This window comes from Mesocricetus auratus, unplaced genomic scaffold, assembly GCF_017639785.1.
Source record: "Mesocricetus auratus isolate SY011 unplaced genomic scaffold, BCM_Maur_2.0 Super-Scaffold_6730, whole genome shotgun sequence".
Lineage (NCBI taxonomy): Eukaryota > Metazoa > Chordata > Mammalia > Rodentia > Cricetidae > Mesocricetus > Mesocricetus auratus.
Genome location: NW_024429184.1, coordinates 41,598,412 through 41,613,421, shown reverse-complemented (window position 1 = coordinate 41,613,421; position 15,010 = coordinate 41,598,412). Strand labels below are relative to the sequence as shown.

The 15,010-nt window shown below is 41.0% G+C and overlaps 1 protein-coding gene across 5 annotated transcripts in view; it reads right to left on the bottom strand.

Annotated features, from left to right (window-relative positions):
* Positions 1 to 7,379: 7,379 nt before the first annotated feature.
* Rad54b (RAD54 homolog B) overlaps positions 7,380 to 15,010 on the bottom strand; it is a 71,540-nt gene continuing 63,909 nt past the window's right edge. For all 5 annotated transcript variants that reach the window (XM_021224866.2, XM_021224865.2, XM_005066196.4 and 2 more), the window contains 5 exons: positions 13,239 to 13,411; positions 12,582 to 12,843; positions 10,704 to 10,770; positions 10,331 to 10,531; positions 7,380 to 7,660 (listed from right to left, as the gene is read on the bottom strand). In XM_021224866.2, coding sequence (XP_021080525.1) covers positions 7,443 to 7,660; positions 10,331 to 10,531; positions 10,704 to 10,770; positions 12,582 to 12,843; positions 13,239 to 13,411 — 921 coding nt within the window. In that variant the 3' untranslated portion in view covers positions 7,380 to 7,442. The remainder of the gene's footprint in view (positions 7,661 to 10,330; positions 10,532 to 10,703; positions 10,771 to 12,581; positions 12,844 to 13,238; positions 13,412 to 15,010) is intronic.

Here is a 15,010-nt window from a genome sequence, read left to right as displayed (position 1 = left end):
TGCCACATTTGACAGCAACACCCACAGTTATTGAATGGTCACTCAACTTTAACTCCCTTCCTTAGGTTTTCTTTCTTTAAGATTGATTTATTATGTACACAGTGTTCTATCTGCATGTATCCCTGCAGGCCCGAAGAGGGCATCAGATCTCATTACAGATGGTTGTGAGCCATCACATGGTTGCTGGGAATTGAACTCAGGTACTCTGGAAGACTAGCTAGTGTTCTTAATCACTGAGTCATCTCTCCAGCCCCACCACTCAACTTTTAATAGGATATTTTTCCAAATAAAGATTAAAATGACTCTGATGCAATCAGTCTTTTCCACTATGGCATTACCCATACTATGGTACTCAACCTCCCTACACATTTAAGTTTTGCAAATGGCCTTTCACCTATCTTTGCACAAAGAAGAACCCAGTTCCTCTAGCACTAGGCCTATCTCACATGGTTGCTAATGGAGGCAAAGCATTTAACATTTGTAATATAAGCAATTAAAAATACTAGTAAACATCTACGGTCTTAGGGTTTGTATTGCTGTGAAGACAATGGCCACAACTACTCTTATAAAGGAAAACATTTAATTGGGTTGGCGGTTCACAGGTTCAGTCCATTATCATCATAGTGGAACATGGTGGCATGCAGGTAGACATGGTGACTGAAAAGTAGCAGGCAACAGAAAGTGGTCTGTGACACTGGGAGTAACCAGTAAAGGAGACCGCAAAGTCCACTCCCACAGTGACAAGCTTCCTCCAAGAAGACCACACCTACTTCAATAAGGCCACACCTCCTAGTAGTTCTGAGTTCCTAACAAGTCACTTTAAAAAGGAAACTCTTGCAGCAGGTAAACACTTTTAACATTGTAACAAGACACAAAATCAACTTGCAGAGGGACTGTAACACAATTGGTAGCCTGCTTTCCTAGCATGTGCCAAGCCCTGGGTTCAATCCCTAGCACAATATAAACTGGGTTTGGTAGCTCACTCCTATAATTCCAATACTTAGGAGACAGAAGGAGGACCAGATGTTCAAAGTCATCCTCAGCTACATAGCAAGTTTGAGACCAGCATGGACCTGATATACTACCAAAAAAAATTACAGAAAAACCAGTAGCTTTTTTTAGATCGATAATAAATTCATCAAGGAAGAAATCAAGGGGGGAAGGGTATCCCATTGAAGAGCTAAAAAAAAAAACTACCCAGGATTAATTTCTAGAATGAAAACTTCAAGGCACTTTAAGAATAAATGGAAAAACATACTAGAAGATGGAATACAGCACCATGTTTTGGTAGAATTAGTATTGTAAAAATGTTTATATTACAAAAAGCAATCTGCAGATTAAATGAAATATCATTAAAATTCAATGACATGTTTCACAGAACTAGGAGAAAGAATCCTAAGTAAGTCTAGAAGCACACAGGGCTCAATAGCTGAAGTGATCCTTACCACAACATATGATCTCAAAGCATATTACACAACCACAGCAGAAACAACATCAAAACCATGGCATTGACCAGACAGAAGATCACACCCAGAAACAAACTGTAGATACAGCTATCCAATTTTTGGTAAAGCTATCAAAACTAAGCTGCAGAGAAAAGATGGACTTTTTAACAATGGTATGGTAATATATTATTTATGATTTAATAAAGCTTACTTGAAGGATCAGAACACAAAGCTAAGCCAGGCAGTGGTGCCACATGCCTTTAATCTCAGCACTCAGATGCAGAGGTAGATGGATCTCTGTGAGTTCAAGGCCAGTCTGGTGTACATACTGAGTTGACTTCTAGAACAGCCAGGGCTACACAGAGAAACCCTGTTTCAAAAGAACAAAACAAAGACAAAAAAAAAAAAAAACAGAATGCAAAGCTAGCCACCCTAATTAGCTATAGAAACTGAGCAGTAGTGGTACACACCTTTAATCCCAAAACTCAGGAGACAGAGGCAGATGACTCTCTCTGAGTTCAAGGCTACCCAGGGCTACATAAGAGTGAATCAGTTTAAAAGAATAACAGAGCTCATGCCTTTAATCCCAGAACTAGAAAGCATATTAGTAAGAAGCAAAGTCAGTCTTAGGAATTAGTCTCCAGACATGTTGAGGACAGCATGGTAGTCTAGGATTCTGAGGTTTGGTGGAGCAGTCTGGAGATGCAATCTGAGGTTGGGTGGATCGTCCCTTTGCTGAGCATTGATACAGGTTAGCACTCTCTACTGGCTGGCTGCTCGACTTCTCTGATCTTCAGCTTGAACCCCAATATGTGTCTCTGGGCTTTTATTATTCATGTTACACAATGGTGCTGGAGAAACTGTTTCCGATGTAGAATGGGACTGCATCCATCTCTCTGCATAAAAATCTATTCAAAATCCAGACCTGAAATTTGGTAAACTCCTAGAGGAAAACACAGACCCTTCAATGTAGGCGTGAACCCCACAAAGCTATCCGCCCAACAGGGCGGGGTCAAGGTAGAGATAAAAGGAAGTGAAAGGAAAAGGGGCTTCCCTTTTTTCTCCTGGAAGCCAGCCACGCTTGTAACTCCTGGTCTGTGCGACTCTCTCTCACTCTGGTAAATAAATACATTGTTTTCCCTATATAGTATCGAATATCGTTATATCTGGTAGCAGAAGTGGTTTGGAATTACAGCCCACGCCTTAGTGGCGGGGAAACCACCTGAAATCGGCATCCCGAGGTGAGTGCTAATCGGCATTCCAGCTGCTGCTGCAGCAGCAGCTACATTGTGTGCACTCGCTCCTGCCGCTGCATTGCACACTCGCTTCTATTTCTCCCGAATTCCATTTCTCACGTCTTCTGCTGCCCACTCCGGTCCCGGGGTGGGACGCAGCAAAGACTCGCAGCCGCGCGTGCCTTTTCGCCTTAGCTGCCGCCGCCGCCGCCGCGGCCTCCGCTGCGTCTGGAGCTGCTGTGTCCTGAGCTGCTGCAGTACGCCCGCCGCACGTGCCTGCCGCGGCCCCGCCGCTGCGAGAGAGGAGCCGGCGGCGAGCCTCTGCCACACACCGCGGCACCCCGGCCATCTGCTGCCCGCCCCCCTGCCACCCGCCCGATTCCCTTGCCTGATTAGTTCTGCCTTGCACTGCATTAGCAGCTACCAGAGCCACTGCAAGCTCCACTGCTGTGCGGCGAATCTGCCTTCCCAAATCTGCTCATTAAGTTTTCACAGGTTCCTTGGGGAGCATCCGATTTTCCACGGAGAGGCAGTGTTTGGCAGTACGCCTGCGCCATCTGCTGGCCAAGCCCGGTAACTACAGGTATTTTAACCTGAGACAATAAAGGAGGTGATTTTTTCCAATTTAGGAATCACCAATTGATGGTAAGAACATCTAATTATAACATGGCAGGTAATTTAACACTGCAGGATTTTAGAGATTACCAATGTGATGGATTATGCAGTAAAAGACAATTATGATATTTTTCATACGTATATGTGTGCCATGCTTGTGATTAGTGTATTAATACATGTAATCACATGGAAGACACATGAGCTTATGATTCAGAAATTAGAGTCAAAAGTTCAGGAAAAAGGTGATTTAGTTACCAAAACAGATAATTTGGAATTGGATCAGAACAATCTTCGAGGCACAGTTAATTCAATGTCTACTGCATTTATGGCTAAAACTGAGTCCCATCAGCTGGAACTTTCCAAATTAGCAGAGTCAATTCAAAAGTTAGAGTCAAAAATTCAGGAACAAGTGGATTTGGTTACATTTAATTCAATGTCTACTGCATTTATGGTTAAGACTGAGTCTAATCAGGTGGAACTTTCCAAATTAGCAGAGTCAATTCAAAAGTTAGAGTCAAAAATTCAGGAACAAGGGGATTTGGTCAAATTTGACCAGGACAACCTTCGAGACACATTCAATTCGATGTCCACTACATTTATGGCTAAGATGGAATCTAACCAGGAGGAATTTTCAAAATTAGCAGAGTCAATTCAATGTATGTCTGATAATAATGGCAATCTAGCGGACCGAATGTGTTTTCTGGAAGGAAAAATAGATGCCTTTGGAGTTTTTAGGGAGGATGGTATGAAAAGCTTGGAATCGCGTTTAACTGAACAGTCCAAAGATTTAAAACAATCTTTAATGCAGAAAATCCAAGACCTCAATGAACAATCCGAGGACTTGGAACAATTTTTAATTCAGGAAATCCAAGACCTCAGGGATGACATGGTCACAAAATTTCAATCTTTAAAAGATACATTGTCTGAAACATCAGACGCTGAGGCAAAAGATGCTAAGCTACCAGGAAATGAAAAAAGCATAGCTACCAGGTGCCCAAGAGACCTTCCTAAGGTGCCCTTTCCAGGAACTATGACTGAAAGGCCAGCATCGCAGAGGAACCAAACCAGTTCCACTACAAGAGGAACCAAACCTATTCCCATGACAGAATTGAAGGGAATAAAGCAAGCTATGGTGGCTTATGGGGTCCACAGCCCTTATGTTAAAGAGTTATTAAGCACATGGGCAACAGCCAATAAAATTACTCCCTTAGATTGGAATAATTTAATATCAGCGGTGCTGGACCAGTTTTCCCAAATAAAGTGGAAAGCTTTGTGGAGACAGGAAGCCAAGGCCCTTGAACTTCAAGGTTTGAAGGACGGCTTTGAAGCTTCCCAAAGTAAGATTATTGGGGAGGGAGAATTTGCTGACCCACAGATTCAAGCTGGCTATGATGAGCATACATTTTATTTATGCCAAATAGCCGCGCTGAATGCTTTGAATAAGGTTCGTGAACCAGGAGAAAGAGTTGAATCATATTCAAAAGTGACACAGGGTCCGAGAGAAAGATTCTCTGAATTCTTACAAAGATTATCCAGAGCAATAGACTTACAGATAACTGATCCTAATATTAGGCGACTTCTTACAGAATCTTTGGCTTATGAAAATGCAAACCCACAATACAAACAGATACTGTGGCCATTAAAGATCAGATCAGCACCATTGGAGGAATGGGTCTTGTATACAGCTAATATTGAGACAGGAACCTGGGTAGGAGAGGCCATCTATAAAGGATTAAAGCAGCATCAAGATGACAGATGGCCTAACCATGAGGAGATAAAGACTTGGGTTGGGGAAGCAATCTACAGAAGTTTCAAAAGACATCAAAACCCTAGATGTTTTAACTGTGGTAGAATAGGACATTTGAGTAGGAACTGTAGACAGTATTCCTAGAAGTAATGCTTCTACCAGGAATGCTTCAAACAGAAGGCCTCAGCCTTCTGGTCTCTGCAAGAGGTGTGGCAAAAAAAAAGATTCTGAACTACAGAGAAAACTTCTGAGGTGAACCAACGGTGTATTTTAAGGGTGTTATGACCTCAGTCTGGAAACCAGGATATGTGTTACGTTGGGGAAGAGGTTTTGCTTTTGTTTCCAAAGGAGAATTCCATCAAAATTAATCAAGATTCAATCCCAACAGAAGAAACCTCAGGAGGAGGAAAGATGACAGCTCATCTACAAGGTCATATTCTACTATGTGTAAGGAGACCTCATAAAAGGAAAGAGAAGTGTTTTGTTTTTGTCTTTACAGGAAAACTCAGCTCCAAACAGTGAAAAAATACTGGATGTATGGATGCCTGAAGAAGAAAGGGTAGCTACCCTGAGGACCATCAAACATGCAATAATACAGTGTGTGGTATCAATGTCTGAATCTCTCTACCTTGTTATTATAATTTCCATTTCTCTTTGCTTCTTAATATGCTTTAGTCCCAATTCATTTAATTGAAGCTGGCTTTAGAGTTGGATTGGCTCTCCTACTTTAAACCCAAGTGTATTGTTAAAATACAATTCAGAATTTCTGTATTATATCAAAGAGTCATTGATATAAGACAGAAGAAAACAAAATTAGGGACTGTCATCTGTGTATACTTGGTTCTTATTCTAAAATTCTAATCTCCTTCATGTTTATCATCTTCCTTAGGGTTGCCCTTCCCAGTATACATACATATAAAAGTTGAAAATTTCTTTGTTAACATTAATGTTTGAGTTTTCCAGAGAACAAGGGATTTCTTGACAGCAATCTTCAAACACTTCAAAAAGAAAATCATCGACCTCACCTGATTCGACTGGATACATCTAAACTGCCCCACATCATAGACCCCACCTGACAGGCACCATTCTGAAACCAGCTTGGAACTACATCACTCGACACATCATCAGGCCAAGGAACTGATACAGTGCATCTTCTACAATCTGATCAGAGCTTCAGATAAGAGCTTCAATCAAAATCAGAAATCTAATCCGGAACTTCAGTCAAGCCTCTCCTGCAAAACAGAGACTAACTGACCTACTTAAGACTCTTGTTACACTAACAATTTCTTCCCACAGGTCCCCATGATTGTCATCGTCCCACTTCAGCAGGAAGTAAATTTGAGAATTCCACGTCCCCTCTCCCTACTATTGACATTAGAGGATAGTTTACACCTGTTAGTGTTAATTTGCAATTATTTTAGGGTTGGGATTGGAAGGAGGTGTTCAGACTTAGGCATCCCTTTCAGATAAGTTTAGAATTTAGGTGGAATGGATATGTTTAGTTTAGGATAAGTAGATTATAACTTAATTATCACCCTCTACATATATATGTTGTATATGTTTGAGTTTGTATCAAATTTAAATCTTCTATTTAGACTAAAAGGGGAATTGTAGGAGTTGACCCCACAAAGCTATCCGCCCAACAGGGCGGGGTCAAAGTAGAGATAAAAGGAAGTGAAAGGAAAAGGGGCTTCCCTTTTTTCTCCTGGAAGCCAGCCACGCTTGTAACTCCTGGTCTGTGCGACTCTCTCTCTCTCTCTCTCTCTCTCTCTCTCTCTCTGGTAAATAAATATATTGTTTTCCCTATATAGTATCGAATATCGTTATACTTCAAGACAGGGGCATAGGCACGGCTTTTTTTCACAGGAAATAATATCCCAGCTCTACCACCCACTCCAATTCCTGGCATGCGCTCCCTTATTAGTCTCCATTTCTAAAAGCAGCAACAAAGGCAAAGCCCGTATGCCCAGCAAAGAAAGCCACACCAGAGAGAAGAGGCAGCCTATAGGATGGGAAGTCATTGCCAACTTCCATCAGCATACTCAGATCAGCAAAAAACCCCAGCCATGCCATCAGTAAATGGGCTAAGTGAACTACACAAACAGTTCTCAAAAGAAACAGCCTGTAACAAGGTGGACCGTGTGCAACAGCCTTAACCAGGCAAATTCAAACAGAACAGCTAGCACTGGGAGCAGAGTGCCAGTCAAGACTCACACAGACATTCACTGCAGGACACACACAAGAAAGCAAACGACTCCGTTTCTATTGTATTTAAATTGGCATATTGTGAAACAAAGTTCACTACGACAATTCAAAACATTTTGCTAACTTTCAAAATTACATTTAATTCCTTTATTAATTTTTAAGGGGAGCAAAGGGATGTTAGGAAGTAGTCCTTCCTTAGATGGCAGGAGCTTGGTTGGTTATATTCTGGAAAAAGAATGACACATTCTCCCTTATTCTTTCCAGAAATGGGTCTGTAAGATTCAAATGGTCTCCAGGAAAGTGCTTCCACTGTTTCAGCTGTGACATGGACAGGGGTCTCAGGGAGCTAGACTTCTGGTGCTGAGGGCCAAGCTGGCACTGTCTAGAGGCGACAGGGGTGTCCAACACATCATCTGAAATGAGTAAGACCATGAGACACCTTCAGACAGCATATACCCCAATGTACAATGAGTCATGTGTCATATCTGACCATGTAGTTCAGATAAAACAATCATTTTTATACAAATACTGATGGGCAAGTACTGCACAGTCAGTAAGCACCCAGCCCCTGATGCACACCACCAAACAAGTAATCTCACAAAGAAAGGTTACCAGTCCACAATCCGTTATCTAAGCCCTGTGGGATAGAGCCGAAGATGGAGTCACTGTGTGAGCCCTGGTCTTGTGTGCATAAGGTCTTTGGATTTATCTCCAGCTCTAATAAATAAGCCAATTCTGTGAGGCCTGATAGGCTTACAAAAGCAAACATGGGGATAGGAGCTCCATAAATCAAATTCATTAATGTTCTACAGCAGCAAGCATGCTAACAGACCGTAAAATGGCTTCCTATGAATGGGCCATAGAGACTACTGATGAACTCACCAAGTAAGGTTTCTTTAAAGATTTTTTTATTCTTTTTAATTATGTGTTTTGTATCTGCATGTGGGTATGCCCATATAAGTGCAGGTGCCCAAGGAGGCCAGGGGCATCACACTACTTGCAGCTGGAGTTACAGACAGTTGCGAACCACATAGTAACACTAACAAGTTATCTGACAGATATATACTTGACAGTAATGAAAACAGTGTGTAAGTAAAAGTATATAACTAATTACACATCTGTAGTATGGCAGGTAAATAAACTGATATGTCCATACAATGGAAGATAACACAGCTGAGATGCAAAGGGAATCCACCCTCGTCCAGCATATTGCTATTTCTAAACACTTACAGTGGCCTGGCGGTGGTGGCGCACGCCTTTAATCCCAGCACTCGGGAGGCAGAGGCAGGCGGATCTCTGTGAGTTCGAGACCAGCCTGATCTACAAAGCGAGTTCCAGGACAGCCTCCAAAACAATACAGAGAAACTCTGTCTCAAACCCCCCCCCCAAAAAAAAAAAAAGAAACCTTACAGTGAATTTATTGTGTTTACATCATTTATAGACTTCCAACTGCTCTCATATCCCATTCATTTCCTTTGAATGGGAGTGGCCTCTTCTATAATTACTGTCACACACACAGACACACATACAAACACACACACTCAACTGCTGAGTCCATTTAGGTATTGCTCATGTGTACATGTGTTTAGGAATAAAAAATATTTTTAAACAAATCATGAGTAAAGAAGAAATAACAATAGGAAATATTTATAACTTAATAATGAGAAGATAACATTAAATTTATGGGGCTTGATATAGAAGAAAATTTAAAAGGCTAAAAACCATTTTAGAAAATAAGTTTGAAAATCATTAAGTCATGCGGGGCAATGGTAGCACACTGCCTTTAATCCCAGCACTTTGGAGGCAGAGGCAGGTGGATCTCTGAGTTTGATATATATGTACATATATTTGTTTCAGAGTATTTCATATATAAGTACTGTATTTACATCATACACACCTCCAACTCCACCCTGTAAGAGGTTAAAAAGAGCTGAACGGTGGTGGCTCAGGACTTGAATCCCAGTACTTAGGAGGCAGAGGCAGGCAAATCTCTGTGAGTTAAAGGGCAGCCTGGTCTACAGATGGAGTTCCAGGTCATGCAGGACTACACAGAGAAACCCTATCTCAAAAATCAAAAAAGAAGAAGAAGAGGAGGAGGAGGAGGAGGAGGAGGAGGAGGAGGGAGGAGGAGGAGGAGGAGGAGGAGGAGGAGGAGGAGGAGGAGGAGGAGGAGGAGGAGGAGGAGGAGGAGGAGGAGGAGGAGGAGGAGGAGGAGGAGGAGGAGGAGGAGGAGGAGGAGGAGGAGGAGGAGGAGGAAGAAGAAGAAGAAGAAGAAGAAGAAGAAGAAGAAGAAGAAGAAGAAGAAGAAGAAGAAGAAGAAGAAGAAGAAGAAGAAGAAGAAGAAAAAGGTGGTTTAAGAAAAAAGAGTAACTTCTTGGACATCACAATATTTTTTAATCTTTTAAAGATTTTTTTATTATTTATGTGTGTGTGGGTGTGAGGTGAGTATATGTGCCCATACATTTGCACAAAGGCCAGATGATAGTATGTTACATGGTGCCAGGATCCAAACCTCATGGTTGTGCATAGAGCATTCTTAACTGCTGAGTCATCTCTCCAGTATAATTTAGCAAGTAACTCCCCATTCCTAGACATTGCCTCCTCACTTCCTGCTTCTCTTCCAGCTCCCCTGTGAATAGTGTCTAAGTGTAGAGACACGTGTTTTCAGGCCTGCTGAACATCACATGAGTTCAAGCACTGAGAAGTATGCTTGCTTCTTCTAAGCACCTCTAAAGTCTGGCACCATTATACATAAACCTTACATGGTTTCAACAAGCAATAGGTTGTTACATGCACAATTTTTATGAAATTGCAATCAAATTTAAAACATTTTTCTTACTCTGAAACCACTCTATCAGGCACTGAGAGACTTGCCTACATAAGTTAATTTTTTCACAACAGATTCAGAAATAAGAAACTAAACAGAGAGTAAAGTTCTATTGAACATTTTCTCAAGCAAACGCCTAGTAATTGCCCCACGACAGAGGGACGAAGAAAAACTAATACATGCAAATGGCAGCTCTTCGTAAGGCACCTTTAAATGTCTTCAAGTACTGTGGTAATGGAACCAACAGACTACTCACCAGTGTGACCTTTTCCTCCTGTGCACTCACAGTCCAGCAAGTCATGGGTCACACACTGTGAATTTTCGTGCAACGTAAATAAGTCTTTAAGCTCCTCTACTGAAAACTGGATATGTTCAGATGACTTGGTTAGGTCTACAACTGCCCCGGAAAGGCCTTGCTTACTGATCTGCCTTTGGTAGATCTTTTCCTCTATGGTACCTAGGGAGAAAACACACATTAGACTCCCTTCTTGTGTCTATTATTTGTGTTGGGCAAAACACATTTGCTACTTATTATCTGATAAAAGAATATATCCCAGATACCGAAGCAAAAACCAACAAAAGAAAATTTTTAAGGAGACACATTTTTGTCACATGAACATTTTTTTTACCTGTAGTCAGGAGTCTGTAAATATGCACAGAGTGTTTCTGACCATCTCTCCAAACTCTAGACATAGCCTAGACAAAATAAGAATTCTGAGTACAGTGGAAACCAATGGCCTTTGCACATAAGCAATTTGCAGGAATATATTTTACTATAGAGAATTCTGGAGTTCACTAACCACTCAAAAAGCAAAGTAGGGTGCCAGCAAGATGCTCCGCTGGTAAAAGCACCAGCATGAGAGCCCCAGTCTAAGGCCTAGAACCACATTGTAAGAGAGAAGAGCTCCTGCAAGCTGCCCGCCAGTCTACACACACACTTGCCCCCTTTACATCTTTGCCCCGGGTTCAGAGGGAGGCTGAGCGAGCACTCATGGAGGCATGCGAAGCAGCTGCAGGAGTCCATGCAACAGTCAGATGGGTACCTTGATAAAACATGACAACCAAGGTGCAAAGAACCAAGTACAGCCTGGGCATGGAGAGTCCAAGCAGCTAATAATTCAGCCTTTACAATTCCATAAGGCATCTGCAATCACTTTAGGTTCCCTCTAGTTTAAGTATTAACAATGATACTGTGCAGTAAAGCATTGATACTTAAACCTTGCACACTCCTCCCCAAAACGCCTCTAACTCAAGAGTAATAGCAACACACATAGGGACAAGAGATGCTAAGCTTTCATGGCCTTAATCCATGACACCTGATACTGAGTTTCTCTTTAACATGTATGCTTGTGGCTGTCCCTTACTTACCTTATCAAAAAGGGAAAACCCTACCAGGTGCAGGACAATGCCAGCATGCCCAGCCATCAGTTTCCACACAAACTAACTATTGATCTAAAGCTTACAAAAGAAAATCCCTTAACCCGTAAGATAAAGATTTCAAAGAGTACCACTCCCATGAGCAACAAACCAGATGCCACTTAAAGAAGCAATAACATGTCTGTCCACAAGCAGCCTATATCCTGAGATTAGGGTTATTCCCTTTCCTCAATTTCTTTGTCTCCTGCTGAAACTCAAGTTTGTATTCAGTGCAGTTTTTATTTCTACAACCATCCTTCAACTTCCCTCACATTGAATATACTTGGCTTCACATGGCATGAATCTGACTGACCTCTGGAGGGAATGAAGACTGAATAATTCCATCAGGCAGTCATGGAGGCACTTCGTGCCTATGAAACCAACTCCCTACAAAACCCTGAAGAGCAAACCTTGCTGGTAAGGCTCCAGATGTGCCACCGCTCATCAGTGCTATCCAGATGGCTCTGAGGGGATGGACACATGGAGCTTACACCTGGTCCCTCCTGGACTCTGCACTATGCATTTGCTGATTTCAGTATCCTTATAAAATAATAACTGTGAGTATGGCTGTGTTCCTCAATTCTCTGAAGCATAGTAAATCATAAGACTTAAGTGCTGTCTTAGGATCCCATAATGAAATACCAACTATAGTAAAAAAATCTATGAAATATCAACTATAGTAAAAATCTATATGCCAAAATCCTCAAAATACATGAAAGTGAACTGTATACTGAAAAACATCTTGGGCTTCTCCACAAAGTTTCCTAAAGAAGTTAATTCTGTGGACTCACTGCAGTCTACACAAGTCAATCATAGCATCCATACTGATTACCACCATCCCCAGGAACTCCTGCAAGCCTAGCTGTACAGTGTGACATGAAGCTTAGTTTTCATTTCTCATGTTGGAAGAACAAGCTTCCACTTCCTCACATATAGAAAACATGGACTACTTACATCCACACGTGGAGATGTTGTGAAGATTAAAGAGTACCTGATACAAAACAAGAGCCCAGTACCCAACGACTAATTACATATCATCACATTTGATCTCCTAGGCATACATAATGTGGATTATGCATAAATATTCCTACCTGGATGTCAGTAGCTGGATTCCAGTCAATATCATAGAGAATTAGGTGAGATCCTCCAATAAGATTAAGTCCCACACCACCAGCTTTTGAACTTAATAGAAAAATAAAATCAGTCGAGTATTTGCTATTGAAATTATCCACAATTTGCTGCCTTTGAGAGACTGGTGTCTGGCCATCAAGTCTTGCACAAGCATATCCATGGCGCTTGCATATGCCTTCTAAAACATTCAAGGTTTGTCTGTAGTTGGAGACCAAAACCACTCTGTCAACCAAAAACAAAACTTTGTTATATAACGTTCTAAGACAGTATTTTGTTCTTTTGTTTTGCTTTTTAGTTAAAGAAAAATAGTAACCCTGATATGACAGAAGGAGCAGCAACAGCAGGCAGAGCTACAAGCAGTTGTTAGCTGTTAGCTAACTCAGGTTCTCTGCAAGAATAGTACTTTTAACCACTGAGCCATCTCCCCAGTCCAAACACCTTAAAACCTGCCCAAGGGTCCTGAGAAGGAAGTTTGAGTATCGGGACACAGAAGCCCAGGTCCCACCTCCATGTAACTAGAGGATTGCAAAAGCGTATTCTTTGGAGAAAGTAAACCAAATGGACTGTAGAGGCAGAGTACAGTAACAAGAACGTAAGTGGCTGGGTACCGAGCTTACTTTTCAGTGGGACGAAGTTCATGAATTGCTGCCAGGAGCTTTACCAACACCTGTAGTTTCCCAGACTCATGCTCAGAGAACTGGAGAGGGTCGTAACCAGCAGGGAACACAGTCAGCAAGCCTTTGCATAGATTCACGTCTTCATTTTCATCACTTGAGCTAAATTCTTTACCCTATTCAAATGTGAGTTAATACTGGTTCATGTTTACTGTTTTAATAGGAAGAAAAATGCAAAACTTACAGGGTAGTCCAGCTAACTGTAAAGTAAACCTTTCTAGGTCACAATCACCATTTCTGAAGCTCCTGCAGTTTCTGGGCCTTTCCAACCCTGACATCTCCTATCAATACTTCTTACTCTGACTCACTGTCCCCTCTCCTCCCTATTACTTTTCTCTTGATTTGTAGGTGGCTCACAGCATGCCTGGACAGTTTGGTTGGTTGGTTTGTTTATTTTGGTTTGGTTTTCTTTTTCTTTTTTCACACTATTTCATATTTGACTTTATTTAACTGAGTAATTACTGTATACATTTTTAACTCCTCTTACATTCATGCATGTTATATTTTTGTAGTAATCTTTCTGGGCACATTGCAATTGCAATTTGGCTATTGACAAATGCACACAAAATATACTTAGGTCAAGTCACTTGGTAGACTATGTCAGGCTAGATCTACATAAGATACCTATAATTTGAAGAAGTCTTGACCCAAGGTTTAGTCTAAATAATTGAATATGCTTACATTGGAGAGAACTGATGATGTGGGATAGACACACACGTTTACATACAACACACACACATACACACACACACACACACAAATTATGCAAAAACATTCTAAATTCAGTGACATATTCTGAGCCATCATAATTTCTTCCTTTTAAGGAAAAATTTTTGGCTTCTATTCTTCCTGGGCTTCATGCCCAAAAGGTTTTTTACCACTGTATATAGAATCTGTTTCTCTAAAAGTTGTTTAATAAATTATTATAATCCAGCTTTCTGCAGAGTTACATAAAGCTCACTTCTGTGATAAACTAAGTAAATTGTAGGATGAACATGGAGAATTCTACTAGAACACTCCATTTTTTAAGTATATAGTTAATGATCTCATACATAAGCTAGCACCCACAGTTTTGGTTAGGACGGTTATTTGGGAACATATTTTTATTTTACTGCTTAAAGAACTGAATAAAAGTTTTCCACAGTGAGCTGGAAATACAATTAATGATTACTGTGCAACTTTTTTAACCAGGCATTCTGCTAAGTTCTTCCCATAATTTCTTGTAAAATTGTCATAATAGAATAACTGTCATGAAACAATTATTAGATCCAAATTCCAGATAAGAAAACCAATGCCCACAGATACAACTTAAATACAAAATTTGACAAAAGTTAAAAAATTAGGGGCAGAGAGTGGTGGTACATGCCTATCATGCTAGCTGTTGGGAAATATCAGCAATTAGAATCAGAATTCAGGAACATGCTCAGTGACATATGAAATTCAAGGCCAACCTGAGCTGCATGAGATGCTCTCAGAGCAAAAGAACTACAGGTGCATTTCAAGGAACAGATACAAGTCCTAGTGCCAAGAATTCTTACCATGCTGCAGACCACCTTATAGTCATTAAATATGCAAACAGTTGGCTCAACTACTCATCATTCAAATTCACACTTATAAAAGGAATCTAATTTGGGAAATGTTCTAGAATAAGATTATACACAAATATCCCTCAGTCTCCTCTAAAACAAGTTTCTCTGTGTAGCCATAGCCATCCG